This window comes from Bombina bombina, chromosome 2 (genome assembly GCF_027579735.1).
Source record: "Bombina bombina isolate aBomBom1 chromosome 2, aBomBom1.pri, whole genome shotgun sequence".
NCBI lineage: Eukaryota > Metazoa > Chordata > Amphibia > Anura > Bombinatoridae > Bombina > Bombina bombina.
The window spans coordinates 106792311-106816388 of record NC_069500.1 but is presented as its reverse complement, the minus strand read 5'-3'; the positions used below and the strand labels follow the sequence as shown (position 1 = coordinate 106816388).

The 24078-nt window shown below is 35.2% G+C and overlaps 1 protein-coding gene across 1 annotated transcript in view; it reads right to left on the bottom strand.

The window, feature by feature from the left end:
- The window catches only part of SLC1A3 (solute carrier family 1 member 3), a 118748-nt gene extending 96638 nt beyond the window's left edge, over positions 1-22110 (bottom strand). The window contains exons 1-3 of the mRNA XM_053701215.1: positions 22033-22110; positions 20130-20382; positions 12328-12465 (exon numbers count right to left, since the gene is read on the bottom strand). Coding sequence (XP_053557190.1) covers positions 12328-12465; positions 20130-20310 — 319 coding nt within the window. The 5' untranslated portion in view covers positions 20311-20382; positions 22033-22110. The remainder of the gene's footprint in view (positions 1-12327; positions 12466-20129; positions 20383-22032) is intronic.
- Between the last annotated feature and the right edge of the window lie 1968 nt (positions 22111-24078).

Sequence of the window (24078 nt, the reverse complement as noted above, 5' to 3'; positions counted from 1 at the left end):
GCGAATCTTCAAACTCACCAGAAGCAGCAGTTATGAAGCAGCGGTCACAAAGACCGCTGCTCCATAACCTGTCCGCCTGCTCTGAGCAGGCGGACACACATCGCCACAATACAACCCGATTGAGTACGATCGGGTTGATTAACACCCCCCTACTGGCGGCCCATTGGCCACGAGTCTGCAGGGGGCGGCGTTGCACCAGCAGCTCTTGTGAGCTGCTGGTGCAATGCTGAATACGGCGAGCGTATTGCTCGCCGTATTCAGCGAGGTCTGGCGGACCTGATCTGCAGTGTCAGATCAGGTCCGGCAGACCTTGATAAATATGCCCCTCTGTCTTCTTTAGTTATACTCAAGTATTCTATATGAAGTGTGCTCTTCTGAATTTGTGTGCAATGTCTAAGTCATAGCTGATGCATACTCCAGTATCTTGTATGAACAATGATTTTCTGAAACTGGGTTACTCCTTATTTTGTAAAGATTTATTGTTTGTATGTCTGTGAATATTGTTCTAATTGTGCCATTGCTGTTCCTGAGTTTAACTGGCATAATTTTAGTTTACCAAGTAAGGGCTTCATAGTTTACTGTTCCTTACTATCGGAGCGTTTGTTATTAAAGAATTCTAGTCTATTTTTTTGGAATCCAGGAAACTATACCAGCAGTGTTATACAGCTATAAAACATTTAATTCCAAATACAGAACATTTACATAAGGTCAGCATTAACAAGCAAATTCTGGAATTCACTAGCTATAAATTCTCACTAATGGAAATTGTTATATTAAATTCTAAATTCCCGCTACGAGATGCTGCATGCAAGGACAAGTGAAAGAAACAGCTGATCATTACAGTCTCTTAACAAACACAAACAATCTGAAGGACAATACACTGCACATATCTTAATCGCTTGCAATTCACAAAACAATGATTACTAAAATTATAACATTCTCTTGCTTATTAAAAAAATAGGGATGTTTATACCCCTAATGCAAAGCATGTTTGTCAATCAAATATAAAATTCATAAGCAATGATCACTGCAATCGTTATTTACTCATAAGAAATAACAACAATCACTATACAGACACATAGCGCATTTCTCAATCCCAAACACAATTAAAAATAGCCACAGTCTCATAACAAACTCCCCCAAAAGATTTACACAGTATATACAACAAAGTGTCAAATGCTATTGTCCCCCCCCCAAAAAAAATAATACAATGCCACAATAAAATCTCCGCATGTACAGAAAGATGCTATATTATTGCATATGTGCAATAAGGCAGTCCATTTATTAGTTTTGAAATATCTATATCTTTATCTATCTATCTATCTATCTATCTATCATCTATCTATCTATCTATCTATCTATCATCTATCTATATTTCTATCTATCTATCTATCTATCTATCTACTTATTATGTATTTCTGTTAAACATATATTTAGTAATCTGGGTATATATTCTACATAATCTCAAATATCTGACAAATGAATAAGAACAGTGTTGCTGTTAGTCTTTAAATCTGGCAAGGACTTGAGAGAATCATATGTGGCTGTTTAACTGTAACTGATTGTCCATCATATTATTCCTATGGGCTGACAGATCACTGATTTTTCAAGGGAATTAAACAAGCAAGCTAATTTACGTGTAACTGTTTTTATTCAGAGTTAGCAGGTCAGTAAACACCTTGTAATTACAAGACATTTCTGTTGTCTTGCTATAAAATAACATCAGCCAAGTCTAAAAATTTGTAAAACAGATTAACATTTTATATGCTGCAGTTGTTTTTCAATAGCCAAACTCGCTTTATTTGGAGAAGACAATTTGCGCTTAAGACAACGAGGCTAGCTACAGTGTTGTTTTGCAGTTTGTTATCAGTAAAAATCAATTAGGAAATCTATGTAGTAGTGTTAGTCTTGAGAGGTGGACAGTGTGGGGCAAAATAATTAATATATTTTGCAGTACCATGCATAACTATTCCTTTAAAGAGATACTAAACCCACATTTTTTCTTATATGTTTCAGATAGAGTATGCAATTTTAATCAACTTTCTAATTTACTCCTATTATCAATTTTTGTTTGTTCTCTTGTTCTCTTTTTTTGAAAAAGCAGGAATCTATGCTTTAGAGTCGGCCCAGTTTTGGTTCAGCACCTGGATAGATCTTGCGGATTGGTGGCTAAATCAGCAAGCGCCACCCAGGGTCTGAACCAAATATGGACTGACTCTTAAAGGGACACTGAACCCACATTTTTTCTTTTGTGATTCAGATAGAGCATGCAATTTTAAGCAACTTCCTAATTTACTCCTATTATCAAATTTTTCTTAATTCTCTTGGTATCTTTATTTGAAAAGCAAGAATGTAAGTTTAGATGCCAGATCAATTTTTGGTGAACAACCTGGGTTGTTCTTGCTGATTAGTGGATAAATTCACCCACCAATAAAAAAGTGCTGTCCAGGGTCTGAACCAAAAATTGTCTGGCTCCTTAGCTTAGATGCCTTCTTTTTCAAATAAAGATAGCAAGAGAACGACGAAAAATTGATAATAGGAGTAAATTCGAAAGTTGCTAAAAATTGCATGATCTATCTGAATTAATGAAATAAAAAAATTGGTTCATTATCCCTTTAAGCATAGATTCCTGCTTTTTCAAAAAAAGATAGCAAGAGAACGAAGAAAATTTATAATAGGAGTTGTTTAAAATAGCATGCTCTGGCCTCTAGTTATCAACGTGTCTACTTTACCTGCCTTCGCCAGCCCAATATGCCTGTCTAAGCTCGCCTACCATTGCCGCCGCAGACCTGAAAAATCTCGCCAAAGTTATCAAAAAGCTGTCAAAAAGCCACGCACCAAGTACGGGGCGATGAGCAGCGGACTGTGATAGTTATCACTCATCCGATCTCGCTGCTCTTCGCCTTTTTGACAGATTTATTGACAAGCTGTCACTAAGCACCCACACTAACTATACTGTTCTACCCCCTATACCGGCGCCCCCGGAGCCCCCCGCAACTAAATAAAGTTATTAACCCCTAAACCGCCGCTCCTAGACCCCGCCGCAACTCTTATAAATGTATTAACCCCTAAACCGCCGCTCCCGGACACCGCCGCCACCTACATTATACCTAGTAACCCCTATCCTGCCCCCCTATACCGCCGCCACCTATAATAAAGTTATTAACCCCTATCCTGCGGATCCCGGACCTCGCCGCAACTAAATAAATAGTTTAACCCCTAAACTGCCGCTCCCGGACCCCGCCACAACCTATATTAAAATTATTAACCCCTAATCTGCCCCCCCTACACCGTCGCCACCTATAATAAATTTATTAACCCCTATCCTGCCCCCCCTACACCGCTGCCACTGTAATAAAATTATTAACCCCTAAACCTAAGTCTAACACTAACCCTAACACCCCCTAACTTAAATATTAATTAAATAAATCTAAATAATATTTCTCTTATTAACTAAATTAATCCTATTTAAAACTAAATACTTACTTTTAAAATAAACCCTAATATAGTTACAATATAAATAATAATTATATTGTAGTTATTTTAGGATTTATTTTTATTTTACAGTCAAATTTCAATTTATTTTAACTAGGCACAATAGCTATTAAATAGTTATTAACTATTTAATAGCTACCTAGTTAAAATAAAGAGAAATTTACCTGTAAAATAAAAACTAACCTAAGTTACAATTACACCTAACACTACACTATACTTTAATAAATTAATCCTATTTAAAACTAAATACTTACCTGTAAAATAAACCCTAAGATAGCTACAATGTAATTAATAATTACATTGTAGCTATTTTAGGATTTATATTTATTTTACAGGTAACTTTGTATTTATTTTAGCTAGTTAGAATAGTTATTAAATAGTTATTAACTATTTAATAACTACCTAGCTAAAAGAAATACAAAATTACCTGTAAAATAAATTCGATCAGCCAATAGAATGCGAGCTCAATCTGATTGGCTGATTGGATCAGCCAATCGGATTGAACTTGAATCTGATTGGCTGATTCAGTCAGCCAATCAGATTTTTCCTACCTTAATTCCGATTGGCTGATAGAATCCTATCAGCCAATCGGAATTGAAGGGATGCCATCTTGGATGACGTCACTTAAAGGTACCATCATTCGTCGCTAGTCATCGGGAAGAAGAGGATGGCTCCGCGTCGGCTCATCTGAAGATGGCTCCGCTCCGCTCCGGATGGATGAAGATTGAAGACGCCGCTTGGATGATGACTTCAATCGGATGGAAGACCTCTTCAGCGCCCCTTGGATGATGACTTCAATCGGATGGAAGACTTCTTCAGCGCCGCCTGGATGTTGACTTCAATCGGCTGGAAGACTTCTTCAGCGCCCCTTGGATGATGACTTCTGCCGCTCTGGATCTCCTCTTCGGTTCCATCGGTGGTCGGCTGGCTGAAGACGGCTCAAGGTAGGATGATCTTCAGGTGGGTAGTGTTAGGTTTATTTAAGGGGGTTTGGGTTAGATTAGGGGTATGTGGGTGGTGGGTTTTAATGTTGGGGGGGTTGTATTTTTATTTTACAGGCAAAAGAGCTGTTTTCTTTGGGGCATGCCCCGCAAAAGGCCCTTTTAAGGGCTGGTAAGGTAATAGAGCTGGTAACTTTTTAATGTAGAATAGGGTAGGGAATTTTTTTATTTTGGGGGGCTTTGTTATTTTATTAGGGGGCTTAGATTAGGTGTAAGTAGCTTAAAATTATTGTAATATTTTTTAAATGTTTGTAACTTATTTTTTTTATTTTTTGTAACTTAGCTTTTTTTTATTTTTTGTAATTTAGTTAGTTTATTTAATTGAATTTAATTGTAGTTATTTGTAGCTAATTAATTTAATTAATTTAATTATAGTGTAGTGTTAGGTTTAATTGTAACTTAGGTTAGGATTTATTTTACAGGTAATTTTGTATTTCTTTTAGCTAGGTAGTTATGAAATAGTTAATAACTATTTAATAACTATTCTAACTAGCTAAAATAAATACAAAGTTACCTGTAAAATAAATATAAATCCTCAAATAGCTACAATGTCATTATTAATTACATTGTAGCTATCTTAGGGTTTATTTTACAGGTAAGTATTTAGTTTTAAATAGGATTAATTTATTAAAGTATAGTGTAGTGTTAGGTGTAATTGTAACTTAGGTTAGTTTTTATTTTACAGGTAAATTTCTCTTTATTTTAACTAGGTATCTATGAAATAGTTAATAACTATTTAATAGCTATTGTACCTAGTTAAAATAAATTGAAAGTTGCCTGTAAAATAAAAATAAATCCTAAGATAGCTACAATATAATTATTATTTATATTGTAGCTATATTAGGGTTTATTTTAAAGGTAAGTATTTAGTTTTAATAGGATTAATTTAGTTAATAAGAGAAATATTATTTAGATTTATTTAATTAATATTTAAGTTAGGTGGGTGTTAGGGTTAGGGTTAGACTTAGGTTTAGGGGTTAATAATTTTATTACAGTGGCGGCGGTGTAGGGGGGCAGGATAGGGGTTAATAAATTTATTATAGGTGGCGACGGTGTAGGGGGGGCAGATTAGGGGTTAATAGTTTAATATAGGTGGCGGCGGGGTGTGGGAGCGGCGGTTTAGGGGTTAATACATTTATTAGAGTGGCGGTGGGGTCCGGGAGCGGCGGTTTAGGGGTTAATCAGTTTATTAGAGTGGCGGTGGGCTCCGGGAGCGGCGGTTTAGGGGGTAATACATTTATTAGAGTGGCGGTGGGGTCCGGGTGTGGCGGTTTATGGGTTAATCAGTTTATTAGAGTGGCGGTGGGCTCCGGGAGTGGCGGTTTAGGGGGTAATACATTTATTTAGTTGCGGCGGTGTAGGGGGGGACAGATTAGGGGTGTTTAGACTCGGGGTACATGTTAGGGTGTTAGGTGTAGACAGCTCCCATAGGAATCAATGGGATATCGGGCAGCAGCAAACATGAACTTTCGCTATGGTCAGACTCCCATTGATTCCTATGGGATCCGCTGCCTCCAGGGCGGCGGTTTGAAAACCAGGTACGCTGGGCCGGAAAAGTGCTGAGCGTACCTGCTAGTCATTTGATAACTAGCAAAAGTAGTCAGATTGTGCCGAACTTGTGTGCGGAACATCTGGAGTGACGTAAGAATCGATCTGTGTCGGACTGAGTCTGGCGGATCGAAGCTTACGTCACAAAATTCTACTTTTGCCGGTGTCTAGGGCTTGATAACTAAGGCGAATCAGCCTCGCCACAAATACGCTGCGGAATTCCAGCGTATTTGAGGTTGACGGCTTGATAACTAGGGGCCTCTGTCTGAATCATGAAAGAAGAAACAATTTGGTTTAGTATCCCTTTAATATTAAAATCTCAAAGTGTTAAATATCCCTTTAGGCAGGACTATAAGACAAATGTAATTATTCTCAATGACAATTGAATGAATGCCAAAACATTATTTTTTTTTAAACAAATGTTAGGTTTCCCTATATTAAATATAACAAATATTAAAATATTTAAATATAAATGTTTATTTTCTTTTAATGAAATATCTGATGATTAACAATAAATTTGTAGTATTTCATACATGGTTGCACTTGTACTTTGCAGTCAACAAGATAATAGATTTTATACAAAGTTTAGGTGTTCAATTTTGCAGGACAAATTTGATACCCTAACTTTCTATAAATTCTAACTACATGATCTCAAAAAAATCTGTTTTACCTCATCCAAAATATTGCATTTCTTTTTTTTTTTTAAAAGCCTTTCTCTGTGTAGGAAACTGAATATAATATCATCAATAGCCCTTTCTATGAGTAGAGAAAGGGAGGGATAGATCAGCTAGTTTCTCTTTCCTCTTCTTTTAGAAGGGAAGAGTATCGAATAATTCACACGGTTTAAATCACCCTGGCCCTAGTAATTGTGAAGAACAAATGTGAAAAACAATGAACATTCCTTGATGAGTCACTGCCAGTAATTCCTGTAGGAGTCGGACAAGTGCATCTTTTCAAAGTCTCTTCGCTGCAATGATTTCACTGTTTATGCATCTACAAACTCATTACATTTCTGCAGGTGAATGAGGAATAAATCTATATGTATTATCTGAGACAAGTCATGCGAGAAAACATAAGATGAAGTTTTGGAATTTTTGCATAATTGTTATCAAGTACATTTTACTAAATACATTTTTTATTTCAGTGATTGTATATGTTTGACTGTAACACACGTTCCTTGTATTTATATATATCTATATCTAGAACATTAATACATGGTCGACAATTCGGCCCTCAGTTGGGCCTTCATCAGGACAGGTATTATCTTTAAACTGCCGAGTGGCAGTAGTCATAGATCCAAACTATGACTACTGCCACTCGGCAGTTTAAAGATAATACCTGTCCTGATGAAGGCCCAACTGAGGGCTGAAATGTTGACCATGTATTAATGTTCTAGGAATAAAGAAAATATTTGTCTCTATACAAACCCTGAGAGTGCCCTTCTTCTACATTGTTCTTTTTATATATATATATATATATATATATATATATATATATATATATATATACATATATATATAAAAGAAAAGATATGTAGGAAGACGATTTCCATCCTATCTTTCTAACTTAGAGACGGAAATAAATTTGTAGTTTATTTTACAAACATGCCAGGGGTATTGGAGAGCAGAATAAGGCTGTAGTCATGACAATATCAAAAAACCCTTTCTGTGGATCTGTAAAGGTCTATTTTGTTTTTAATATTCAGGCACTTTTTAAAGGGTTCTGGAAGAATTGTGTGGTTTTAGAGGTAATGTCCATTAATTTTTTTAATCTTGGAGTGATAACTCCAGGGTTCATTATGGGTTCCAGGAGACATTCAGTAAATCAATCTGCATTTACTAAAATTTATATACCCTTTTGGAAATACAGGTAGCCCTCAGTTTACGCTGGGGTTAGGTTCCAGAAGGAATGGTTGTAAATCAAAACCGTTGTAAATTGAAACCCAGTTTATAATGTAAGTCAATGGGAAGTGAGGGAGATAGGTTCCAGGCCCCTCTCAAAATTGTCATAAGTAACACCTAATACATTATTTTTAAAGCTTTGAAATAAAGACTTTAAATGCTAAACAGCATTATCAACCTAATAAAATAATCACACAACACAGAATATATAATTAAACTAAGTTAAATGAACAAAAACATTTGCTAAACAGCATTATAAACCTAATAAAATAATCACACAACACAGACTTCACTTGCATTTTTCTGCAAACAGTTCTTTCTATGCCATCCAATCTGGACTGATTTATAGACAGGAAGATCTTGTTCCTTTGAAATCTGTTCGATAGCTCAGGTCTGGTTAAACTGATTAATTTCAACTTGCTTGGCTTTGCTGCAACACAAGCGGACAGCTCCACCTACTGGCTATTTTAATAAATCCACTGCTTCTCAATGCTTTTCAATAGCAGTCACATGACAGAAAAAAAAGGTTGTTATTCTGAAACGGTGTAAATTGAACCGTTGTAAAACGAGCGCCACCTGTATAGTGATGGTCATCGTACTTAAAACAGGCCTTTAATTAAAACCTAACTTGTCTTGAAAAATGTAAGGTATCAATATATGAAAATGATTAATCCTAAAACGATGGGTCGGGTCTGATTATTAAAACTTCACTGGGCCAGACGTGGCACTGACAGTCGCAGAGGAAGCCCTGATGGTATCCTATAAAAAAGGGACTGCCCCTGCGAGTTGTGCAATGTCTCCCATACAAAGTAATGGAACTCACTGAAAAGGGAAACTTGGCTGGGGACACACTTTACAAAAAAAAAATTTCAGTCAATAAAAATCAGAATACTATGCTTTTTATCTTATAGTATCTGACAATCACCTCTTTTTTGTACACATGTGTTATTATAGTAAAGTAATACGTTTTGGGATATTTTGACACAATCTTGACACCTTTTAGTTTGCAACGAAAACAGTGAGACTTGCAGGGTGGAATGTTTACAAAATATTAGATATGGGACAGAGTTCAGAAATCAATATTTGGTGCAATAACCCTGATTTTCAATCACAGTTTTCATGCGTCTTGGCTTGCTCTCCATCAGTCTTTTGTATTGTTGTTAGGTGACTTTATGCCACTCCTGGTGCAAAAATTCAAGCAGCTCAGCTTTGTTTGATGGCTTGGGACCATCCATCTTCTTCTTGATCACATCCAGAGGTTTTCAATTGGGTTAAATCTGCCCGATTCCAGCCTTGCTGAAGCACCCCTAGATCATCATCGATTCTCCACCAAATTTCACAGCGAGCGCAAGACACTGTGTCCTGTAGGCCTCTCCAGGTCTCCATCTAATCATTAGATAACCAGGTGTGGCAAAACTGAAAATTGGACTCACCAGAGACCTGGAATCAGGCAGATTTATCTTTGTGAAGGATGCATGAATCAAGCAGAACAATGCTCCATGCCACACAGCCAGATCAATAAATGTGTTGATGGAGGACCACCAGATCAAGACCCTGTCATGGCCAGTCCAACCCCTTTGAAAATCTCATCTTTCATTTTCTTTGCATAGGGGAATATGTTCTATGTATTTATAAATAGAGATTCCTATATACATATCTGTATATATCTATACCTATTTATTATCATCTATACATATATAGAGGTATGAATATATATTTTACCAAAAAACATCAGATATATATGTAGAAATATTTATTTATGAATACAAAGAACACATTCTTCTATGTAAAGAACTTTGGAATGTTAAATATTAATATTTCATGTCAGGTTAGTGCACTTGGGAAAATGCGATTGGGTTTATGCGACTTGTTGGATGCTTTTGTCCCACTTTTTGTGCTCCATTTAAATCTATAGGAGAATCCGTTAACTTGGTTGTGATATTGCAATTTCGGCTTGTTGTGCGTGTCGGGTTAGTGCATGAGCGAAAATTTTTACTTTTAACTTGTAATGTGCGCGGTACCCAATGCTTGCAAAAATCTGAAGTCGATCTCAGTTAGCGCGTGAACAATAGTGATAATTAGGGCTCCACTTGTAATCTAGCCCAAAATCTTTAATTATGCAACGTAAAACAACTTAGCTATATACCTTTATTCAGTATTTTGCTTGGTCCCTAATCACTGAACTTAAATGATGCTATACAGCAATTTGTTCATCAGTGCAGGACTTCACTACAACTAAAGACTTTATAAATGCTTTCAAAACATGCATTTTGCAGATGTTTTACAATGCGATGCTTAATTGTTGAGATTATATAAATAAATATATTAATATTTCCTTAAATACTTTTTTTAAACTTTTTTATGAACAATGTAATTCAACTAACTTTACCAGTCCAGTCTAATAAAATTCTGTAACTTAGAAAAGTGCTAAAACAGTTGAATAGCTTTTAAGAAGCAAGAAATAGGGGCTAAATCAAGGTTCAAGTTTTACAACATAGAATTATATGTAAGATTTATTGTACTCAGTTAATACTATTCCACTATTATTTGTGAGCAATGTCATTAAAAGTAAATAACCTTGGTTAAATGGACATAAAATTTAAAATTAAGTTTTAATAAAGCATAGTAAAACATGCCACGTGGAAACGTTTTTTCTGCTTGTCTTGCACACAATGCATATAGTACTTTTTCACTTAAGCCAGAGGTAGAGTGACCATATTGCCGCTTTAAAAAGGGACACATATGAAAAATACATATGTCAGGGCTGTTTAAAGAAATTTAAACGTTTTGTATAAGAACCCTGGCATATGTATTTTTCATATGTGTCCCTTTTTAAAGCGGCAATATGTTCACCCTATCCAGAGGGGCTTATATATGTTGCAGTTTGCCTGACCTTGCTTCATCTGACCGCTTAGATCAGTGCAGGAGCTCATACTGACATTTGATTGGCAGCAACAAAAGAAATTTGGTAGACATACTCGAGTGCTTCCAAAGGGTGTATCTGTAAGTTCCTTATATATTTGCAAAACTCAGAAAATTTTGCTAGCAAAAGGCTAGATTATGAGTGGAGTGCAATTGAGTGCTCCCACTAGCGCGGTAACTTTGCTAGATGTAAGCTTTTTGCACGCGTCGGGTAGAGAACGTATTAAAAGTTGAAAGTAAAAAATTTGTGCACGATCGGTAACCCGACGCACACAAAAAGCCGAACATCAAATATCGCAAACGCATTCAGGTATTCCCTCATATACTTCATAAAAATAAAACTAACACCCTTACTTCCGCTAACCCGGCATGAAATATAAATATATTTTACGTTACATTGTTCTTTACTTAGCAGAATATGTTCTATTAATTCTATCTTAAACACATTTTATATTTATATATATATATATATATATATATATATATATATATATATATATATATATATATATATATATACTTTATATATATATGATGTTTTTATGGTAAACTAAATATCTATACCTATATATATATATATTTATATACACATACATATACATATTTAGATATGTATATGTATGCATCTAAATTTTAAAGCCCTTTGCCTGCCTTTTTTCCCCCGAGACCTCATATATTTGAGCTCTTATAACTTTTTAATACAATATTTTTTGCATTTTTTTTTTATCAGTCAGTGTTATTATGAGTGTAACTATACTGTTAAATGTATTTTGGATGTGTTTTGTGCAAATTTTTTGTCTCGCGTAACAGTTAACCAGAGCTCTCAAGTCACACTATCCCAATGTGCGTTAAATTCAATTTCGCTCAAGTGAACAATTTTACTTTCAACTTGTAATATGCGCACTACTTCCGACACACGCAAAGAGCCGCGACTTACCCCTTATCACTCGCGCAAGCCAATTAGCTCACCACTCATAATCTGTAGGTGCATTTGAATGCTTTTAAAAGCATTTGTTACTAGTAGACATTGTACAGTGCAGTTCTCAGTTGCTGATATGGAAGGCGGGCTCTATACTTTAAAAACCACGGGATACTAACACAGGTTTCTACAAAGCTACATATTAAAGGTGGAAGGTTGTTCATATGGGGGTTGCCTCAGTTTCTAGTAAATATTCCTGCCCTTCTTATATAAATCCCCAATTTATATTTCGTCTTGTTTTGAACGGAGCAAACAATGTGTGAAAAATGGACTGCCTTTTAAATCTGTGGTTGTTCATTGAAAATCAGAGATGCTTAAATAATGAATGAGTGATTAGCGCCCCTGTAAAACCTCCACTGCTAATATGTAGTATGCATAAGTAAATAATGGCCTTTAATACCTGTTTAAAAAAGTGATATAACACACATAATACACATATGAGTTTTTTTTAATAAAAACACAGGGGGTATTGATTCCATACCTGTAACTAAACTGGATACAATAAGTGGAAGGACCAACATCTGGAGCATTCTCATTAGGAGCTCTCCTGGGAAGGAAAAGTATTTGATCTCCCGAAAACTCATGTGATATGACCGGACTGAAAATCCCAAGATTATTCCTACAGGAAGCAGAAAGATGAATTAATTAACAAGCAACATTCCAAATATACAGCCATAATTGTGCCATTAATGTGTTCATTTAGACATGCATATTAAAATATCACAGTTTCCTAATTGCCTAAAGTTGAGTAAATATGAACTCATGGGTTGCCAATTAAACAGACTGTTTTCTGTTTTTCTTCATGTTTTTCATTTTTAAATAATACTCTGTCTCTGAATTACATATGTGTGAATTTGGCTAATAAATGTTCTTTTAATTTAATAAATATATATAAAACCAGTGCATTGGCTTGTTATTGTAGTCAAATCTTCTTATCCTCATATCTGTCTTCTACATCAGCTGTTTTATCTATATACAAGGCCAGCTGTAGAACTGTACAGCACATTGTAAGAGCATATTTTGTGTTTTTTAAAATAAATTACTCTCATATGGGGTCCATCAGCATTGAAATGTACCTCATTCTCTTGGTATCCTTTGTTGAAAAGCATATGTACATATCCTTAGCACTACTGGGGGCTAGATGGTGATTGATACAGGAAAAAAACAATTAAACAGGTTTGTCACAATGATATGTGGAATCAATATGAAACCCTTCAGATATATATCTTGAAAATAATAACTTTATTAAATAGTTATATTCTGGGAGGGGGTTTGCTACTGTTAATGTATTACTCAATATCAAGATTAAGGGGTAGTCTTATATAGTTATAGCATGAAACTTGGTGAGCAAATTAAAATAATTAAAATGACCCCTGACCCAGTTGCATTTCACAATGCGTTTCCTCAGAGGGGTCAAATGGAGATTGGTAACTGCATATATAGGCCTTTTGTCATTGGCTCACCAGATGTGTTTAGCAAGCACCCAGTATTGTTGCTCTTGTGCCTACTTTTCAACAATGGTTACCAAGAAAACAAAGCTAATTAGATAATATAAGTAAATTGGAAAGTTGTTTAAAACTATATGCTCGATCTGAATTATGAAAGCTTAATTTTGACTTTACTGTTCCTTTACTTTTTGGGACAACTGACTATAGTTGGGTTTAGATTGTAGTGAATGGAAGGTTAGGGTGCCATTTCATTTTGGGCCCCAGGCAGTATAATGTTTTGAACTGGCACTGCCTATACAGTGCCTTCCACTAATATTAGTAAATATGAGCAAAGAAGGCTGTGAAAAATTGTCCTTACTGTTGATCCTTTTGTTTAAAAAATACACAAAAATACACTGCTCTCAAGGATATAAGAAAAATTGCAAACACAATACAGGTTTATAAAAAAATAAAAAATATTTGTTAAATATATGTGTGGCACAATTATTGGCCACCCCTATGATTCATATGAGAAAAATATTGTATATTTGAAGTATATTCTCATTGATATTTTAAAAAAAAATTAGTACACCTGGGTGACCAGGAACAGGAAATTGTTCAACCATGACTTCCTGTTTCACAGAGTATAAATACGAGGTAACACATAGGCCAAATTCCCTTAGTTGTTCATCACAATCGGTAAGACAATGGAGTATAGCTGTTAGTTTGTTGAGCATCACAAAATGGGAAGTGTCTATAAGAAAATAGCAAAAGCATTGATAATGCCCATTTCCACTATCTGGGCAAGAAGTTCCAGTCAACTGGAAATGTTATGAATCAACCTCAAAGAGGACGTGTGTCTCTATTGTCTCAACGCACTATGAAGAGGATGGTTTGAGTGGCCAAAATATCTCCAAGGATAACAGCTGGAGAATTTAAGAAGTTAGTTGCGTCTTGGGGACAGAATATCTCAAAAACTACAATCCGATGTCATCTACATCAACACAAGTTGTTGGAAGGGTTTCAAGAAAAAAATAAAAAACAATCCAAAAACAAACTTAAGCGTCTTCCATTTGCCAGACACTACTGGAACTTCAAATGGGATAGAGTTCTATGGTCAGAGGCAATAAACACCAGAGGTGGGTTTGGTGCACACAGAAAGGTAGCCATATGGAAAAATACCTCATGCCCACGGTTAAATATGGTAATTGCTTTTAAATGTTTTGGGACTGTTTTTCTGCCAGAGGACTTGGACATTTAGATAGGATACATGGCACCATGGACTCTATCAAATATTGACAGATATTAAATAAACACCTGCCTGCCTCTGCCAGAAAGCTTAAAATGGGCCGTGGCTGGATCTTCCAGCATACATCAAAATAAATACAAAAATGGTTTACTGACCACAAAATCAAGGTCCTGCCATGACCATCCTAGTCCCCAGACATAAACCCCATAGAAAACCTGAAGGGTTAACTGAAGAAGAGAGTCCACCTCGAAATTTTAAGGATCTGGAGAGATTCTGTATGGACGAATGGTCTCTGATCCCTAGCCATGTATTATCCAACCTCATCAGGCATTATAGGAGAAGACTATGAGGCCCATTTATCAAGCTCCATATGGAGCTTGAAGGGCCGTGTTTCTGGCGAGTCTTCAGACTCGCCAGAAACACAGCTTATGAAGCAGCGGTCTAAAGACCGCTGCTTCATAACCTTGTCTGCCTGCTCTGAGCAGGCGGACAGGAATCGCTGGAAATCAACCCGATCGAATACGATCGGGTTGATTGACACCTCCCTGCTGGCGGCCGATTGGCCGCGAGTCAGCAGGGGGCGGCGTTGCACCAGCAGCTCTTGTGAGCTGCTGGTGCAATGTTAAATGCGGAGAGCGTATTGCTCTCCGCATTTAGCGAGGTCTTGCGGACCTGATCCACAGTGTCGGATCAGGTCCGCAAGCCCTTTGATAAATGGGCCCCTAAGAGCTGTTGGCAAAGGGAGGCACCACAAAGTGTTGACTAAATGGGTGCCAATAATTGTGCCACACAGAAGGGACATTCCTTAACATTTTGGAAATTCTCCCTCATACTGCATGCCTTCCATTTTATTGACTGAAACATTTAAATCAATTACACCAGGTGTACATAGCTAGATAATTGTTAATTTAAAATATAGATCTAAACTCTAGTTATATGCATACAGCTTATCAATCCATGTTAATTCAATAAAATATATTTTTATTCTACTTTGTTGGTACTAAGATATTAATCAATTGTCCAATATTAAACAGATTTCAAGTTAATCATAATACAGCAATAATAATTGAAAGGGACAGTAAAGTTAAACATTTTCTTTCATTATTCAGACAGAGCATATACATTTAAACAGCTTTAAAATTTACTTATATGATCAAATTTGCTTCATTTGTATCTTTTGTTTTAGGAGCACGACTGGGAGCTAGCTGAACACATTTGGTGAGGCCTATTTGTGCAGCTACCAATTAGCAGCTAGCTCCCAGAAGTGCATTGCTGCTCCTCAGCTTACCTCGATTTACTCTTCAACAAAGTATACACGGAAACAAACCAAATTTGATATCAGAAGTAAATTGAAAATTTGTTTTAAATGGCATAATCTATCTGAATCATGACCATTTACATTTGACTTTACTGTCCCTGCTTTATTTCGTACAGCTCTAATTTAGTACAGCATATACTTTTTGGCATTGCTGACTCTATATTACCTATGTGTTTAACTCCTTTCCAGAGGTATGTTTAAAACCCAGAAATTCAGTGGAAATTAAGAAGGATAAATAATAATAAAGCAGGTACATATGTTTGTGTGTGTATATATAACAGACTTTTTGAAAACGAAATGTTAACACAATACAACTCTTCCCTTGATTAGGGTGTTCGTCTTCAGTATTATACATCTCCCTGTATGTTCGCAAGTGAGTTAATCCGCTTAAGCCAATTTCATTAATTCACAAGCAGGGAGAATTTTAAATCCTGGTCATCTTGAAACATTTTGAAGACAAGAGTTGATCATCCTGCCCTTTTTAAGTCCAAGCAAAATATAGATCAGAGAGCATCAAGATTGCTGAATTTAAAGGATGTGCCATTACTAAACAACAATTGCTCTGCTACCTATATAAAGTGTTTGTAGCTAACTGGAACTGGTACAGAGAAATACAATTGGGAGCAACTGGGCTTGTCTGAATGTTAAGCTTATAGGGGGTATTCTATACGGCATTATTAGTTTAGACTTCAAGTTGAAATCTATTTTTTCCAGCATGCTCATCTTTGTAGGGGTGTGTGTGTGTGGGGGGAGATAAAAATAAAACTAAATGAATAAAACTTTCAAGCATAATAATCACAGGGACAAATTGTACAACAGGAGAGAGCTGTGTGTACATATAAGCTGCACATCATTTTAAAAATGGAACCTTATTGGCATCAAAGAGGAGCAAAATTCCAGGGAAGGACAAGCAATTGCCCCATATCCCTAGGGTTGCCACCTGTCAGGGTTTCCATTTTTATGTCCGAGTTTGTAGCTGAGTCAGGATTTGGTGGGAAACAAAAAGGTGGCAAAAAGGTGACATAGTGTATTTGCAACATATTGCAGATGCCTACAGTTATTTCTCTCTTGCGTGTGTCTTTGTGTGGAAGTGTGTCTTTGTGTGTTAGAATGTGTGTGTCTTATGTTTCTCAGTGGCTTTCTGCATGTGTGTGTCTATGTGTGAAATAGTTTGAGTGTCTTAGTGTGTGATAGAGAGAATGGGTTGAGGTTGTGAGTCTGTGAGTGTGTGTGAGTGTCTTTGTGTGTTAGAGTGTGGGTGTCTTATGTTTCTCAATGTCTTTCTGCATGTGTGTTTCTGTGTGTGAAAGAGTGTGAGTGTCTGTGTGTGAGAGAAAAAGTGTGTGTGAGACTGTGTTAGCATGTGAGGATGTGTGTGTGCTTGTTAGTGTCTTTGTGTGTGAGATAAAGAATGTGTGTCAGACTGTGTGTTAGTGTGTGAGATTGTGTGTGTCTTTGTGTGTGAGATAGAGAATGGGTGTGTGAGGGTTTATGTTTATGTGCTATTATACATAGTGTGTACTCTGCAAAAATGTTTTTCTGTGCACTGCGCAAGATTCGGGTTTGGCCTGAACTAAATGTGGCAACCCTAAATATCTTCCCACCTGGACAGCCACATTTCCAAACCATGTTTCTTTCTCCTATGGTACAGTGTTATGTAATATAGGGGAAAATATATTTTATGTTTTTCATCATCAAAGACTGCAAACCGATACACTAAATCATGCAACTCGGAGGGATATACAGTTCCCATGTAATATGAGTTACTTCTACCATTAAAGTGATGGTAAACTTGACATGTTTTAAAATCAGGTCTGGAATCTAAGCAATATTTTAGATGGACTTTGATTACTTCTAATGAAGATGCGCTGTAAATGACTTTTTAATCTAGCCGTGCCATTCTAATACCCCACGCTCCAGCCGCAAACTTCAAAATTCATATTTTGTTTGTGAGCAAATGGTTTGAAATTGTTTTTCAATTGTTGCTCTAGCTACAAAAAAAGTGCCATACGGCTAGAGCACCGATTGGAGAAGAATTTCAAAATGAGTTTTGAAGTGGGCGGCCGGAGTGCAGGGTATTAGAATGGCACAGCTAGATTAAAATGTAATCTACATTCTACAGCGCATCTTCATTAGAAGTGATCAACTGATTTTAAAATATGTAAAGTTTACCATCACTTTAAAGAAACGCTAGATGATTAATTACAGATAATTAAAGGTGGAAGTAAATATGAGTACACTGATACTGAGCCTTTTTTTAAGCAAAGTAACTAAAGTTTAATTGTTAATGTTATGAATATATTTTAGAATTGCCTAAACATTAATTTTTTTATTCAACCTTCATTCCTACTATTGATAAATAAAAAATGTGTCAAAGGAGATTAAAGTTTTACATTTTTTAAGTAATGAATTTCTTTCCCCAGTTTCAGTGTTCATTATTCCCATTCATGCACTTGTGGGTGGTAACTCCACCAACAGACCAGTATTCTTCCTGGGTGGTCATTTCCTGACATACTACCCAGGGAAGTGCATCCATATTTCCTTTTGGTTTTAAATCACCATCTTTGGGATGATGCTTCATTAACCATGCTGGTACTGAAGCAAATCACACAGTGAAGATATACTGTTTGCAGCACCTGTTCCTGTCTTGGCTGCATCATGAGAATAGTATTTGTGTAGTATGGGGAATATCTTTTTTATCCCCACTTAACTCTACATTTACTTTGCTATGCTTAGCATATTAATAAAAGAAGGTATTGCACAGTTTACCCCATTAATTCTAGGGGGCGGCCAGCAATCATCTCGATCAGATACGATCGGGATGATTGACACCCCCTGCTAGCGGCCGATTGGCCGCAAATGTGCAGGGGGCGGCATTGCACAAGTATTTCACAAGAAATGAGTACACTTGCAAAACATTGGCTACAGTGTGTTTGACACTACTATGTAAACATTACAGCAACATTTAAAGGGACATTCAAATGCAAAAAATGGCTTTACTGACCATAGGTAATTATGTGTTTAACCCCCACAAATACATTAAAAACATAGGTAAAGTCCTACACAAGAGCATCAAGCATTGCAGCTCTTGAGCAGACAACTGCTGGTGAGCCGATCAGTAGTAGCTGTTGCTTGACCCACCAATCACAGACTGTGTTGCAATGCTTATGGCTTTTGAGTGGGATTTAACCTATGTGTTTAACCGCTTCACTAGAATCAGTAATGCAAAAATTGCATGCTCTGACAAATTAGTTGTGTCATGTGTTGCATAAAAATGTCTCTGTAACAGAACAATAAGTTCAAAATGAAATTTCCCATCAAATGTATAATTATGTATAGTAAAAATAATGCAATATAATTTCAATATCTTTAAAAGGACATGAAACCCAAAATATTTTTCATGAATTAGATGCAGGATGTCATTTTACATAACCTTTTAATTTACTTCTATTATCACATTTTCTTCATTCTCTTGGTATCTTTTGTTGAAGAGCAGGGATGTAAAACTCAGGAGCGGGCACATGTATGGAGCCTTATATGGCAGCAGTTTTGCAGTAATGTTATCCATTTGCAAGAGCACTATTATGCAAATTTGATAATTGAAGTAAATTGGAACTTTTTGTTTAAAGTGTATGCTCTTTCTGAATCACAAAAGCAAAGTTTTGGGTTTCTATTCCCTTTAACGCTAATGCCCCGGAGAATCTGGAGTGCATCCTCTAGAACTCTGAACATTCTAAACAGTAAATGAGTTTATTTATATCCGTCCCTAATTGGTCACAGATAAGATAACACACTCAGGAGGTTTTTCATGGGGTGTGTTTCTGGGCTACAAAACAAAATATCTGTCAAAATATTATTTTAAACTATTTGAAAACATTGATTTTGTATGGTGATGTTTTATAACGTACACTATGTTTGTATAAAATGAGTTCAGTGTGAATGAATGCTGCTAACTGTGTAAAGCACCTGCAAAGAGTTAAACACACAGATAAGCACAGCTAAGCAGAACACAGTTAGTGATTGGAAAAAGAGTAGAGTAGACTTTAACTATGTGTTTAACTACTGTTAAAGAGTTTAAACACCAGCAATCATTTGTACAATACTATAATCAATGCAATATAGCATTTTTTATGGATTTATTATTTTGTGCTTTTTAAGGTTCCTTATAAGCTGTAGACTAGAAATAAATATATATGGGATATTAACATAAAAAGGTAAAATAATCCTAATGCCTTATCTATGGGTCACCAAGGCAATAATCTCATGATATATTTACATATAAAACTTACCAACAACAACCGCAATAACAGTGAAAAGCACAAAGCCATTTTTCCTGAAAAACGTTTTCACATCATCTTTTGTTATATTTTGCATTTTCTTCTTTGCCATCACAGAGCGCTGGCGTATCCCTTGTTGGAACCGCTCCATCCTGCTCCCAGTTCTGGGGTCTTCCCCGTTGCGTTTAGTCATCGGTGCTGTAGCTAGGTTGCCTTTTTCGGAATTTAATAATGGCTAAAACTTCCAGTGGATGATCAAAGGCAGCTGTAATATAAGATGTGAATAAGCCATGATGGGCATAGGGCCATAGTTCAGCATCCTTACAATCTAGAGTAACAGTGTGTCTATTTAGTAAAGTGAGTCAAACAAAAAAATCAAATACACTCTACGTTTTGTGTTCTTTGATGGAATTTTAAGAAAGCTATTTTGTACAAAACATAAAACTCCTTTTGGTTAATCACCATCATAAAGTGATATGGAATTACTTTTGAAGGAGAGTCAGCTTTTAACTGCAAATTTTACATAATTATCATACATCAATATAAAAAAGGGGATATCATTTTTTTTTATCATCCATAAACATATAAAAAATAAGTTAGGTGCAACAAATATTTTAATATTTTACATATCTTTGAAATACACAAGTAGGAAAAAGTTACTTTGTACAAATCTTCATTTTATAATATTTTTTTTTCTAAAGCAGTAAAATAATTGTAGATATATTTAATATTTGTAGATTTAAACCAATTTAACAGTAAAAACCTTTAATCTTTATCACTTCCCAGGAGCTGATTTCTTGTAAACTATATTGTTATATTCTATTGACCAGTATGACAATGAAAGAAACAGATAAAGAAAGAAAGGATAGAAAGTAGTGCTTTACTTTTTTTTATTTAATAGTGCACATATTTTAAACAGACCAAGTTTTGCAATTCAATAATTAAATAGAACACAATTAAATAGAAATAAATTTTTTTTATCAAATGCAAAAGAATTATATAAATAGAATATTGTTTAGTAAGAAATAAAAAAAATACATTTCTTATTTCCAGATTAAAATTTTTAGTTTGATAATACCATTGATTAGGCACTAGTTATAATAATTAGAATATAAAAATATTAATCTAATTTTATATAATTTCCTAATTACATGAAAATTCATCATTTTAAGTCTATACATACAAATGACAGAAATTATAGTTTAAATCTGGAAATAACTATTTTACAATTGACTTAAATAATACTACAACTTTGCATAAATCATAATTGCTTTTAATCATATTTAATCATATTTATAGTAAAGTCTTGGAAATACTTTTCCAAATCGTTTTCAAACAATATTGATATTTATTTTACTTTGTTGAGTTTCAAGCTCAAAGTGTTTTGGTATTTGTGCAATAATTTAAAAAACAAAACTTTTCAATGATAAAAAGAAAAACAATATTAAGAATCATTTCTATCTGACTTTCATAACAAGTTCCTGTATTATTCTCTCAGTCAGAAGTACATAGAAACTTTGAATGATTTTATCCAAAACTACTTATTATATCTTATAGTAATACTGTTAAAAAAGCAACTTCCAACTGAACATTCTACAACATCTGTATTATTAATTAACAACTTTTAAGCAAAGTTAGTTTCACCAGGATGACAAAAATGTTAAGAATCTGGCAGTTCTTTCAGAAATACATTTTACATTAGCAATGCAGTACTTTTAAATTGTTCTTGAGGGTTCACTGTAACATCAGCAAGCAATATAAATTCAGAAGAGCAAAAAATTCCTTTGAGTATGCAAAATAAAATGCATTCTTCTTCTTTATCTGCTAAACTTTTTAACGCTCTAAATTTCACATTGTAAAATGTAATCTTCACATGAATAAAACATACTTTCTATAATACCAAAATGATACTCACCCGTGATAGTCTGTGGGGATATGGAAACGTTATATGGAGCATTCAGCAGCCAACAGAAGAGACAGACAGGGGCAGAGTAAAGGAACGAAAATGAGCATGTTCTGACACACAGCAACCTAGTGTTGTTCTATGACTTAAGAAAAGAGGAGGAGATAACCAAGCCAAAAAAAAATAATGAATGACCCAACTGAGAAGAGAGAGAAAAAAAAGCTGAGCTTCTGGAATATTGATTAGGCTTGGCACAGAGAAATTAGGCCTCTTATCTTTGTTTTACCCTTTTTAGACCACTTTCACGCTTTGTCAGTTCTTCACCATTAGAAAGGGAAAATCAGGACCTAGGAAGAATAAAAAAGTGGCACACACAGAAAATTTGCATTTTCTCTAATTAGATATTCTGGGCTTTGAAATTCCTAGCTGTACTATAAAAACTCCTTGTAACTGACCTGCTTTTTTAATAGAAATAATAATGAGCTGTCTGAGAGAGCAGATTTTGTTTGTGGCATGATACAAATCACTTTTTAAAATGTATATTTGTATTTGTACATTACTTAGCAACATGGAGAAAACTTTACTATGTCTCATGATACATCTAACACTAACAATAAACAATTGATGGATTGAGAGTGTTTTCTGTAGTTACAAAGCAAAGTATGAGCAGTTAGGAGAAGGTTACGTTTGGTCCCTTAATGAAGCATTATCTTTTGGTTTCAGTCCCTTGTGCAGTTGGTCTTTCCCGGTATATATTTATATGTTTAGCCTTTATGGGTATATAAAGTGATTTATGAGAAGGATTTAGACCCACCTCCAAATTAGATATGGTTTGTATTTAGTGAGTAATATGGTAGAATCCATCTGTTGTGCCTATAAATTAGCTGACTCTGAGGGTGGTAGCTGTATTCTGTAAATGTTTGGTACCCAGTTTTTATCTCAAAAATATCAATGCATTAACCCTCAAAATCTTCAGAATCATTTCTGTGACCACTTGCAAAACAGTACTAGGGTACCTAGACATTAATGATTAGTTCTATCTTTCTGTGAAGTTAGTAAGTGTAATCTGTTTGGGACACACAGTATTATAGTGTCGTAATATTCTAACTGAAGACCCCCTTATGCATATAACCTATTTCTTTATTGAGTCTATAATCATGCTACTGAATATATCCTTGACAAATTAATTTATCTAACTTGAAGATATATTTTCACACCTGGTTGTGGAGAAAATGCATATTGTTATTATTGTTTGGTCATTTCTTAATGATGTACTGATTAAGGGCCAGATTACGGGTGGAGCTCTAACAGTTATGCACAAGCGAAAATGGGTTTATCGCTCATATTACAAGTTGAAAGTAAAGGCGATCGTTTAAGCTCAATTGAAGTTAATGCGGCCCGGGATATCGCAGCCTCAAAACTCTGGTTATTTTTAACTGTTTTGCGAATCAAAAAAGTATCACAAAACACATAAAAAATACATTACAAAGTACAGTTACACTTATAATAACACTATCTAATAAAATTGATTTAAAAAGAAAAGTGCACAAAAAAGATATAAGGGTTTAAAGATATGAGGTCTCATGTGTTAGAAAAGTACACAAACAACAACAAGTGATTGCACCAAAAACTCCCCTAGAGACTATATCCGATTGTCTAAAGTAACAGTGGGTACAGAGGTATATATACACACAGAAAGGTATATATACACACAGAAATAGGCAGAAACACTTACTGGATCTTCATAGTGAGAAACAACTTGCGGTTAACTGCCTACTACGATCTAGTAGCATACTACCTGCAAAAGTGAATATCTAAGTGTCAATACAGTCGATATTAGATCTTCAAAATCTTTAAAACTAATATTGACTGTATTGACACTTAGGTATTCACTTTTGCAGGTAGTATGCTGCGAGATCTTAGTGTATTATGTTAAACCATCAGTACCAGTATCATTATTATTTTCATTTGGATAAACTAAATGTATCATTAAAATGTAGACAGTACATAACTTTACATCATTGCACTAAATAACGAGTGTATGTGACCTTTCCTCTA